The sequence below is a fragment of the Tyto alba genome, unplaced genomic scaffold (assembly GCF_018691265.1).
Source record: "Tyto alba isolate M040663 unplaced genomic scaffold, T.alba_DEE_v4.0 Super-Scaffold_2, whole genome shotgun sequence".
Lineage (NCBI taxonomy): Eukaryota > Metazoa > Chordata > Aves > Strigiformes > Tytonidae > Tyto > Tyto alba.
In genome coordinates this window covers 11,960,952-11,973,320 of record NW_024881282.1, presented here as the reverse complement: position 1 = coordinate 11,973,320, position 12,369 = coordinate 11,960,952, and the positions used below count along the sequence as shown (strand labels likewise).

The following is a 12,369-nucleotide window of genomic DNA, read 5'->3' as shown; positions in this document are numbered from 1 at the left end:
TGGGCTCCCCACAGGGTCACAGCCTCCTTTGGACACCCACCTGCTCTGCTGTGGGGTCCTCCCCGGGCTGCAGGTGGGGATCTGCTCCCCCACGGCCCTCCCTGGGCTGCAGGGCACAGCCTGCCTCGCCATGGGCTGCCCCACGGGCTGCCGGGGAATCTCTGCTCCGGTGCCTGCAGCACCACCTGCCCTTCCTTCTTCACTGACCCTGGGGGCTGCAGAGGTGTTGCTCTCACATACTTTCACTCCTCTTTCGGGCTGAAGTTGCAGTTTTGTTTCCCCCCTTCTTAAATATGTTATCCCAGAGACGCTCCCACCGTTGCTGCTGAGCTCAGCCTTGGCCAGCGGTGGATCCATCTTGGAGTGGGCTGGCATTGGCTCTGTCAGGTGGGGGAAACTTCAGGCAGCTTCTCACAGAAGCCACCCCTGTACCTCTCACCACTACCAAAACCTTGCCACACAAACCAATAACAACATTTTTCAGGTATCTGTCCTCAGCTCACTGCTTCAATAACCTTCTTAAAATGTCACCACTATTTTCCAAGTGATGCTTTAAAAGTACAGTATTGTATTCACAGTGAGGGAACCGTTCCTCCTGAAGGAGCCAAAACCTAGACATACTCCTCTCTACCTCAGTACACCCCACTCCCCAAGAAGTGCAGTTCTAAAGCTGTAACCATCAGAACTAATCAAGTAAAAGGCCAGAAGGGTTTATCAGCTAATGCCCCAGCATGTCAGAGAAGCACTGAATATGTTGAGTAGCTGCAGCCATGACTTTGCATTTTTACTTTCTCCATCGAAGAGACGGGATTGTGCAGTCTCTGGCTCTCACTGAACATGTCTGCTGTTACTTTGCCTTCATATATGCTCTAGCAGGGAAACTAAATGAGGCTTGAGCTTCCTGAAGACTTCCATAAAAATGATCAAGACTTGCAAATACCTAGTGTAGAGCTTAGCATCAACTTACAAAGCAGTGCGATCACTTAAGGTATCAGCAAATAATTTGGTAGTCTGGCTCTTTCATTAAGTGCTGTAAAAGCTATATTACCTGTGCAATTATAAAGCTGGTGTAAACACCCTTCAAGATGAGGGTTTAGGGTTGGGTTTTTTTTTTTAATAAACTATTTCTGTTAAGTAAATCGTGAGTCAGTTGTATGGACTACATTGGATCCGAGGGACTGAAATTTTGAAAATGCTTTGCTGCTTCTTGTTGCTGTCCACGTGTGTCGGGCCTGGCTGGGGTGGAGGTAACCCCCTGTAGCAGCCTGTGCAGCGCCGTGCTCGGCGTTTGTAGCTCGGAGGGTGGTCACGCCACAGCGGTGTTTCGGCCTCCACGGCGCGGTGCTCCTGAGCATCAGGCCTCCCCGCAGGGGCCAGCGGAGAGGCTGGGGGGGGACACAGCCAGGGCAGCTCACCCCGACTGCCCCCGGAGATGCTCCGTGCCGTGTGGTGGTGTGCTCAGCAATGAAAGCTGAAGGAGAGGCGGAGGGGGATGACTACATTTGTTATTAAGGCATTTGTCTTCCAAAGCAACCACCGCACGTACTGAGGTGGCTGGATGTCGCCTGCTAATGGGACATAAAAAAATCAACCTTTTTATGCTTCGCTTTCATGCACAACCTTTGCTTTTTTTCCATTAAACTGCTTTTATCTCAATTCATGAGTTTTTAATCTAATTTTCTCTCCCTGTCCTGCTAAGGATGGGGAGTGTGGCTTGGTGGGTACCTGGCAACTCACCAAGGTCAATCCACCACACCAAATTAAACCTGTTTTCTTACAAAGACTCATGTTGCCTAGTTTATTGTTTCACTAAGGTCTTAAGGGGATTCCATCTCTTACTGTTGCAGGCACATCCTAGGCAAAGATTTTAGCAAAACATATGTAGGATTAATAGAAATCATATCAAAGGTTCATTCTACCTTTTCCACATTTTTTTTTTCAGCCAACTTGAATTCACAGCAGCTTTGTTTATAGTGTTAAACTGCTGCAGTTCTTGAATTGCCTTGTATAGAAGATAAAGATGGCATCCTTCACTTCAGGGGGAAAAATGTAGCCTGTTGTGTGTAGAAAGACTGTACTATAAACAGATACCTCTCCTAACCATTACTGTGATTTCTTATACAGGAGGGTAAGATGCTCAGAAAATTAACATTATTTCCCAAAGACCACACTGGATAGTTTTTAAAAAGTCACTTCTCACTCATGTAACTTTCAATCCACCTGTCCCAGGAAAGCTCAAAAATTTAGCAAAGCCACAGGAGTGAAAGAAAGATTGTTCCCAAGGAAATGGCTGGGGGGTGTACACTCTGCTGTGCATTTTTTAAAAAAAAAAAAAAAAAAAGCATTATTTCTTTTTTTGAATGCTTCCAAATTGCATTTTTTGGTGTGTATGGGCGAATTTTTTTTTTTTATATTCCTCTTAAAACTTTTTTTAACAGGTCTGTTTTCTAGTTTCTTATAATTTTGTTGAGTGTACAGTTGTTTTTGATGAATTTTTTTGGTCACCTGAATTCATGAGCTATATAGCTTTATTTCAGACATTTTCTAAACACTTTATAAAGTACATCACCTTTTACAAAAAACAGATGCAGTGTCCCAAATCCTGACATTCCTGTGCAGCTGCTTCCTTCGCTGTCAGTGGGTGCTGGGGATGGCAGAGCAGGGCTGAAGGCAGCAGGAGCAGGCACCAAAGGTGACAAATCTCTGACAATTCTCTGTTCTTTCGTAACAACCACACAGAGGTGAACTGTTTAGATGGTTCATACTGGGGTATATTTAAATACAAACTAAGCCAGAAGTGTGGTGTGAGGCAGAGAGGGGCACACAGGAGTGACATGGCCCAGGGAGCCTCCACTGGGCTTTTTCCCTGGGTGTTTCGGGTGGGCCTGCCCGGTGTGTGGTGGGACCACCTCCTCTGGATCACAAGAGGCTGAGTCCAGCTGGGAGGAAGGTGGGCTTGGGCTGCGTGGGAGGAGATTCCCATCCCCACAGCAGCCTGGCTGCGGAGGTGAGAAAGACTCCTGCTCTCCTGGAAGCACCTGGGCTTCAAAGGCAATGGCAGCTCTGGCTACACATGCAAGGGTACCCTGCTAGAAATTAAGAAATAGATCACATGGAGTACATAGAGAAAACTAATCATTTGTGCTGAAATATGGATTATAGTACAGGAGAGCAGGATCTGATAGATGTGGAGGAAGAAGAGCTGGAGTTTGAGTGTCAGAAAACAGAATACCCTTATGCACTGGCCACCAGCACCGAAAAGGAGGGGGACTTGGGAGCTGCTGGAGCAGCCCAGTGAGAAGGGGGACATATGCCACTGGCTGCTCGGTTCTCATCCCAAGCCCACACCAGAACGCTGCCCTGTCCTGCTTTCTGCCATTTCCCTGGACCTTTATGTTGCATTGTGAGACTCTGTTTCCCTGGCAGCATCAGATCCAGGGCATCCCTGCTGGCCAAGCGCTTCTGAGCTGGACACAGATTTTTCTTCTCTCTGAATGGTTGCAGGTGACTGCCACCTTAGCAGCTCCAGCGGGGTCTCTGGAGAGCTTCCTCTGAGACAAGCGAACTGCCAGAACAGCTCAAGTTGGACAATTTTGTGGAAGGAATAGATGCTGGCAGCAGTTTGCAGGGAAGCACTGTGGGCTGGTCATGCTGCCTGTCCTGCTGCATTCAACTCCTGAGCAGCAGCGAGGAGAAAGCAGCCCGAGTAGTTCGCTGGAGGAGTCACAAGCATCTTCTGGAAGTGTTATTTTCACCAGTGAATGACCACCTTATAATATAACCATTTCAGACAGTGGTCTTTCAATTGATGGTTAAATAAAGCCTTTTATGTACAAAACCTACTCTGGCTGAGGTTAGTTGACACCACCCAAGCAGATCTGTCCCAGCAGAGGGGCAACACCTTACATGTGCACTCATGGAGGGGCACGTCTTTCTGTGCTGTGTAGGATTTGTGGCTCTTGGCCTCCTGCTACTGTGTTTTTTGGGGAAAGGCATGGGGAACATATATGCTGTCATCTCATCTGTGCTTGGATCCAGCATATGGTTGCCTGTTGCTTTGGATAGTGGACTCACTAGGCTGTGACGTCCCTTCCCATCATCTGTCCCATATAATCACCTGTTTGTAGATACCTCTGTATTTCTACAAACCCTAGAAAGCACAGTTTCACATCAAACTTTTTATTCCCTTGGGCAAAAGGAAATCCCTGCCAAGAGAAAGCTTAAGAATTTCTCTGTTTTTTTGAGGGAAAAAAGGTCTTTGGAAAAATACTGTAAGTACAGTAAGCCAGCTTGTTATTCACAGTTCATCTGTTAACCCCCTATTCTATGCTAGCTAGTAAGAATTATGCTGTGAAATAGGCTGGAACTTGCCAGACCTTTAAAACCGAGCTTAAATTTCAGCTGTGTCCTGGAAGACAGCAGAGCTGCCACACATGCTGCTGGTTTATAAACAGCACAGCATTTGCATGAGCTGGGCTGCTGATAGAGAAAAAGAATGGTGACGACTGGAGAGATTGATTTGCTTTCCTCACAGATGTGCTTATCTTGGAGTAACGCCCAGGGGAGTGTGACTGGTTGGAAAAGCATCACATCAGAGCAGAAATAATGTTGTGAAATCCAATGGCTGCAGATGATCCCTGCTTGGAGCTCGCTGAGGGGTATAAAGCTGGCTGAAGGAGCAAAAGTAACAGTGAGCCGAGCGGGAGCGCAGCACGCTGTGGGAAGCAGGAGCATCCCCCCGCTCCTGCTGTTTGCACACTGTGTTTGCAACCCCCGAGCACGCCCGGGCTGAGCAAGGGGAGGACGGCTCTCCTGGCACACGGCGTGAGCTCTTCTCTCTCACAGATGAACAATTTCCAAATTGGAGGAGCAGAGCGGCGTGTCAGAGATGTTGTCCTGTCTTGTCTGGCTCTCCATCCCCAACTTCATTAACGCCTTTGCAACCCCAGGAAAGTTGCCCCTCAACGAGAGCCTGGAGAAGACTTTTGTAATCCCAAATATCTCGGGTTTCTTTTCCTGGGATAACGACAGCCTGGCTGACTGGCAGAGCTTTGTGGGCAGGAGCCGGTATGGAGCGGAGTCGCAGAGCATCACCGTGAAAGCCCTGCTCGTCGCGGCGTACTCCTTCATCATTGTCTTCTCCCTCTTTGGCAACATCCTGGTCTGTCACGTTGTCATCAAGACCAAGCGCATGCACTCCGCCACCAGCTTGTTCATTGTGAACCTGGCTGTAGCCGATATCATGATCACACTCCTCAACACACCTTTTACACTGGTAAGACGGTGGCAGAGATGCCATAAAGGTATTGCAGTTACTTCAGTGGTCTTTTCTTCTTTACATCACTATAGGCAGTGCATGCATGATCTGCGGATACCTGTCTAGTACAGACTACAGTGATTGGAGTTATCTTTGGAATGCTCCACATGTCTTTTTCTTCTCAAATTCCTGTTATCTAGCTGAAGATCTGAAATTATCCATTTGTTAAAAGTGGCCTTGATAGCACTTGAACAATAATAACTTCGTAGTGATTATTTAGTACTTTGCAGTATCTGGTCTTTTTTTTTTTCCTTCCCTTCTCCAAAGTATTTCCAAGGTAACATTATGAACCTCTTGGGAAAAAAAAAAAAAAAAAAAAAAAAAAAGATAAATTCATGTTCACAATCATTTTATGAGCTGTGTTGAAAAGCTGTAGTTTGCTTTGAAGTAAAATAAGGTGTATAGGTCAGCCCTATCCTGTAAGGAGGGTTTAACAGGGAAAGACAGTTGTATTGACTCAGTAGTTAGACTGCAGAAGCACACACTCTGAATAAAATAGAACAACCATCTTTTGTACTTTGCTGCTGCATTGTCCTGGAGGATATTGCTGAGCCACTGAGCACCACTAACTTAGCTCTTCAGGGTTCAGAAGCCAGAAAATTATACGACTATACAAAGAACCTGCTATTTTGAAAATATCTTTTACATAGCACAAGGAATTATGTGCCAGAGGTATCTCCGATATCTATAAACATGTGGAGGTGATGGAGGATGTGTGTGTGTGTGTGTGTGTGTACAAAACTAATGGTATTCTGGTTTTAGGCTCGTTTTGTGAACAGTACCTGGATATTTGGGAAAGGGATGTGCCATGTCAGTAGGTTTGCACAGTACTGCTCCCTCCATGTCTCTGCCTTGACCCTCACAGCCATTGCCATGGACAGGCACCAGGTGAGAGCTCTCTGAAACAGACAGACAGAAAGCTTGGGAGGGCATAATTAAAATGAGAAAGGATGATCCATTGTCCTTTCCTTCTCAGCTCCCAGGTAGGGGAGCAGTTCTTGCTGCCAGATGGGAAGTATCGTTTCAAGCCCACAGATAGGTGGGAGACGGGACATGTCCATTGCCTTCCATTTGCTTCCAGCTGGGGAACAGGAGCTTTTCTGTGGTAGATAATCCAGTAGTTCTCAAACAAGGAGAAAGTCCAAGATCCTGACAGGAATTCACACGGGCAGCTCTCCTCTGGGGCGGTTTGTCCAGCACCATGGATGTAGATACATCCCAGTTAGTTTCTGCAGCTCTGTCTCCCTTTGCTCTGGGATGTCTCACCCCTTGTTACCCTGAATACTGGAGAGCTGACTGTAGAGCACTGGTGTTTGTCACAAGCAGAGCTGTGGCTTGCTGTTGATAATGGGCTCAAAACTGAGGACAGTCAGATTTATCAGTCTGGAGTCCCCCAACAACTATACAAAACAGTTGACAGTTGACATCTGTTAGAAAGCCTCTAATTTCCCCAAAATACACTGGCTGTCAGAAGCATCCCCAGGGAGATCTGGTTAAATCACAAACCTGTGGTTCTTTGGGTCACTGATACCGAAGAGTCTGAGACTATTTTCTTCTCTATTTTTTTTGTTTTGTTATTAAGTAAATTGAACATGGAAATTAACATGTGTGCAAGACCCCCGGGTACCCAGTTTTTCCCATCTTGATGCAAATACTGAAATGCGAGGGTAGGAGTAGGATCTGACTTTACCCATTTCCACGGAGGAAAATTTCAGGCTTTCATGTACCGTTTACTGGCAGTGGGAGCTGGGTGAAGATTGTATTTCATGATAAATTGCCACGTTAGTAATAGCTTTAAAGGCTGGAAAATCATATGAAAAAAATATATAATTATCTTCTGAAATGTCATAAGCCTGAATATTGGTTTATTTTGCACAGGTTATAATGCATCCTCTGAAACCTCGCATATCCACTGCAAAAGGTATTATCTACATCTCTGTAATCTGGATCATGGCAACTTGTTTTTCCCTACCACATGCTATCTACCAAAAACTCTTTACCTTTGAATACAGGTAAGTATGTGCTTTGCTTTCCTCCACAATCTCCCTGGAGGCCAAACTCTCAGTGGTCATACTTCGGCATCTTCTACTGAAAGCCCTGAGCTTATGCTGAAATAATCCAAATATGAATCTAGTCTATAATTTTCATCAGATTCCTTTTGCAATGGCTGATATCCCATCCTTGTTTCTATTTTTAATTATTTTATCTTTATTCTGTCACACTAATCACATGAAACAGGCTAGGAAATCAGAGGATCTGGCCTGCACCCTTTGTCCCTATACACTGGCATTTTACACAATGTATCAATCTGACCAGTTTGGGCAGAGCAGAAATGGGAAAAACCTAAAACTTAATAGGTTTTAATCTGCTCTATATCCCTGGGAAAGTGAAAAGATCTGCCTCAGCTGCTCATTCCATAAAATGCTGTCATGAGCCTTGATATTTGGAAAGTTCTTTAATGAGGGAAATATCCTTAATATGTGCAGAGACTGTGTTTCTATTTGCCAAAGGACAGAGAATAAAACCCTGCTTCTGTGCAGCTGGAGATTTTGCAATTGATGAAATTCATAAAATTATTATAAGGTCATGAATGCTCACGAGAAATTATCACCACATTGCTCACAAGCTGCTCCATGGCTCAAATCCTTGGACAGCAGAGTTGTGCTTAACTGTGACACGTGCATAAACGAGGGTCTGCCTCCAGGCTGTATGGCCGGAGCCCCCTCCCACCTACCTCCTTGTTTCTGATGTGCTTCTCCTGCGGTGCCCGGCCGTATGCGCTCTCACCCCCCGTCTCTCCACTCGCAGTGAGGAGATTACCCGGTGCCTGTGTCTGCCCGATTTCCCTGAGCCCGCTGACCTCTTTTGGAAGTACCTCGACTTAACAACCTTCATTTTGCTCTACGTCCTGCCCCTTCTGATCATCTCTGCTGCCTACATGACAGTGGCCAAGAAACTCTGGCTGCGCAATGTCATCGGGGACGTCACCACTGAGCAGTACTTTGCTCTCCGCAAAAAGAATAAGAAGACCATAAAGATGCTGATGCTTGTTGTCATCCTCTTCGCAGTCTGCTGGTTCCCCTTGAACTGCTACGTCGTCCTCCTCTCCAGCCAGACCATCCACACCAACAATGCCCTGTACTTTGCCTTTCACTGGTTCGCAATGAGCAGCACTTGCTACAACCCCTTCATCTACTGCTGGCTCAATGACAGTTTCCGATCAGAACTGAAGGCTTTGCTCAACATGTGCAGGAAACCTCCCAAGACCACAGAACACAGGCTTCGCTCCACAGTCCCATCCTACAGACTGGCTTGGACAGAAAACAGCAACTTCAAGAGGTTGCAGGCCTCTCATGTCCTTCCATCAGCCTCCAACATCCAGTCAGGAAAGACAGACATCTCTGCAGTTGAGCCGGTAGTAGCTGTGAGCTAAATGGTGGCTCTGGAAAATCTATAAGGACCTTACATAGGTTTGACTGGATCTAAAATGGTGGGGATGTGTGGAGCCCTGGCCTACCTAGGGATTGTGTAACCACATGTGATAAAACCCAGAGGGAGGTTCTGCAGGAGGTAGTACAAAAGAGCTGCATCTTTGATGCAGGCTGATGGTAATGGCATGGAGCCACTAAAGGGGAGAAAGAGAACTCTTCCCAGGAAGGAGCTCTCTTTGTCTTTGTCGAGTTGATTTTGGATCGGCTTGCAGGACAGGATTCTCTGCATGTATGTTGCTGTTGTCTGCGTGACTAAGAATTTTTATCACTGGGGTTCTGTGTGTGTTTTTCTGGTACTTAAACGCTAAAGCAACAGTCTAATCACATCAGACCTGCCTCCTCCTTTTCTAAGTCTCTTCATAGCAACATGGAAATGGTTGAGATGTGGACCTTTAGGTTGCTGGCTTAGATCCAAGTGCAACTGGGTAGGGAGGCATCCCTTCAGAACTGGGGTCCGAAAAGTCAAGATCTGTTCAGAATCAATTAACAGATATATTTTAAAAATCCTTTTTTTTTTTTTTTTTGGTGGAAATACCCTCAGAAAAGCGGAGGTTAAGATAGACATTGATAAATACAGGAGTGTCTTACAGTGTAGGCACTTTTTCTAAAGTAGAATTGAACTAAAATGGATGCCTATTCTTTGCATAAGTAGATGGGGAACACCAACCTGTTAGCTCAGCATCTGCCACCAGTGCAAAATCACACTGAATTTTTATTTCCTAACATAAAGTAATGAATATCGAGAAAGCTTTTCTTCAAATAAAGAACTAAACCCTCAAAAGCTACTTTGGAGAATGTTGGGCATACGATCCACAGTTGGAGAACGGGTAATAAAACACTACTTTGAGTTTGGACTAAGACCTTTTGATTAAAGCATCTTTGCATTATTGTCAAGAGGCAACTAAAGGATCCCACAGTTTGAATTTTTAATTTACCTTTGAATGTTGCTCACAGCCTGTAAAGCACCTGGGTATTTCTCAGATCAGACATTTGGGACCTTTCATACCAACTAAGATGTTAGCTCTCTGGAATCAGTTAATAAATGAACTGCTTTGAGAGAACAGATGATATCTCTGACAGCAAGTAATAAAAATGGAACATTTCTCTGCAAGATATCCCCTGTTGATTACACAATTTTGGTGCATTGTAATATGAGTGAGATGCGTCCTTCTTGGGGTGGCTAAGATAATTCATGTGACCGCAGCTGTCTGGAGTAGTTTGCAGAACTTAATGTTCTTAGCAGAAGAAAATCTGATTTTGAATAATGAAAAAAATGGGCATTCCAAAATCTGTACCTTGTATTGCACAGGAAAGCAAAGCTCTCCCTGTGCTGTGGAAATTACCTTGAATGTCACACCAGGGTGCCCCATTCCACATTCAATTTGCAGCAGCCATCAGTGAGGCGAGAAAAATCTTTTTATAAATGACTATTAATGAAAAAAAAAAAAAAGTTAAACTGTTTTTCCCAATGACCTGTAATAAACTTACATTTCTGAAATCATTTTAAGCTTTGCACAGGTTGCTGTTGTTAGTGTCTGTATTAAATTTATGTTCTTTTTTTCTTTCCTAATGGGTCTGGTTTTTGCTCATGACTATAGTGGGTGATTTATCTCTCCCTGTCCTTATCTCAAATTCTGAGCCCGTGTTTATATTATCCTTCTCAGAGCTTGGGGGTAAGGGAGGAGTGAGGGGCTGTGTGGTTGTCGTGGTTTGGGCCTGGTTGGCAGCCAACCACAACGCAGCAGCTCTCTCTCCCTTCCCCTCTGGCAATGAGAAGGGACAGAGAGACAGGTTTGGGGTTCTAGATAGGGTTGGGATGGGCAAAAATTCCCCTTTATGATCACGAGCAAAAGGCAGACTCGTTAGGGGAAGAAAAAAAAAGAACATACATTTATTACAGACACTAACAACACATAACAGAGTAGGACAGTGAGAAGCATTGCCACATCTTGAGAACACCTTCCCCCCACCCCTCCCTTCTTCCCAGGCTCAGCTCTGCTCCCGATATCTCTACCTCCTCCCCCAGTGGCGCAGGGGCAGGGAATGGGGGGTGCAGTCAGTGCTGTCACTTTCTTCATCTTCGGTGAGGGGAGTGTCCAAAACTTGTTCCTCCTGCTCCATTGTGGTCCCCCTCTCACAGGAGACAGTCCTCCACAAACTCTCCAACATGAGTGCCTCCCACGGGCTGCAGCGTTCCCCACACTGCTCCAGCATGGGTCACCAACATTCTCTGACTGGATTCCCTCCCACGGCTGCAGCCCTTCCCGAGCTGCTCCGGCGTGGGACACCCCCGCATGCTGCAATCCTCCCAGCACTGAATTACAGCAGCAGGACTACCTTTTCCCACAAGACTCTGGCCTTCTTCAGGCACAGCACCTTGATTATTCCAAGCAGAAGCCACAGGCCATAAATAAGAGCTTACTCTTCTTAATGGGAACTCAGTTGACAACAATAATGAACAATTAGCTTCCTGTGGCTTGTACACACTGCTGAGGAAGTCTAGTCGATACCGGTATGATAAAGCTGGGTAACTAATTAGTCCATAGGGCATGACAGAAAATTGTAATTATTCATGTCAGCAACATGACACTCGGGGGGGGGGGGGGGGGGGGGGGGGGGGGGGGGGGGGGGGGGGGAGGGGTTAAAGCCCTCTTACCATCTCCATCTTCAGAAAACCACCCATGAGATGATTTCTGTCTTTGTGTTCACAAAGTGCAGCCAGCATATCCTTTGCTCATAGGCTCACTAAATGGGGCTCCAGGATTGGGCCCTAAACTTGTCATTAGAACTCCCACTAAAAAACCACCCACTGCTCCCAATAAGAAACAAAACATGGTCCTAAAATCTACTCTTTATTCTGAAAGTGATTGACAACATCCAGAGAAGGAAAAGCAGGGGGCTACAGCTATTTCTAGAGGCACATCATCTTCAACTGGAATAAACATTTTCACACACTCTCTCTCTCTGTAATGCAGTTTGTATCACAAGTTTTAAATCTCACAATGTAGCTAAGAGCCATTGACTGGTGTTAAAAGGCAAAGAGCATGCGGAGGAGCTAGTTGCAACTCTCCCGCATTTGCAGGTCTATTAATATCCAAGTGATGGAGAGAAAAGGGTCAAAGTATGGCATGGACCAAACCTGAATCTCAACATTGTCATTTTACTGTCTGGGGTATTTAAAAAAAGACTAATGGATGTAGCTGTTTCTAGAGAGTACAGTGATGAAGAGGCTGAAGATGGACTCTTTTCCTTAAGACCTAACTTGGGATTTAGCCCATCTTTTGAAAACAGCAGAAGCAGTGCCACTAAAAATGTAAGTATATAAATATAAGTAGAATTGCGCTGGTCAGTTGCAGAAACACATCTTAAAACAGCTAGATACAGCTGAAAAGCTCAAATGTGCTAAGACTGTGGCAAATTTTTAGATAGTAACTCACACAATAGATAGGCTATTTATTATGTGCTGATGTTTTCTCAACAGTTTTTATAGGTTAAATAGATCTTGAACCATTTCACGTTGCTCTGATAATTTTGAGAACAAAAATTAAAAGAACACAATTG

The 12,369-nt window shown here is 45.3% G+C and overlaps 1 protein-coding gene across 1 annotated transcript; it reads left to right on the top strand.

The window, feature by feature from the left end:
* Window positions 1-4,812: 4,812 nt before the first annotated feature.
* Window positions 4,813-9,137, top strand: GPR83 (G protein-coupled receptor 83). The gene is made up of 4 exons (XM_009967527.3): window positions 4,813-5,275; window positions 6,080-6,205; window positions 7,196-7,329; window positions 8,126-9,137. The coding sequence occupies exons 1-4, from the start codon at window positions 4,889-4,891 to the stop codon at window positions 8,748-8,750; spliced, it is 1,272 nt and encodes a 423-aa protein (XP_009965829.3). The 5' UTR covers window positions 4,813-4,888; the 3' UTR covers window positions 8,751-9,137.
* Window positions 9,138-12,369: the final 3,232 nt, after the last annotated feature.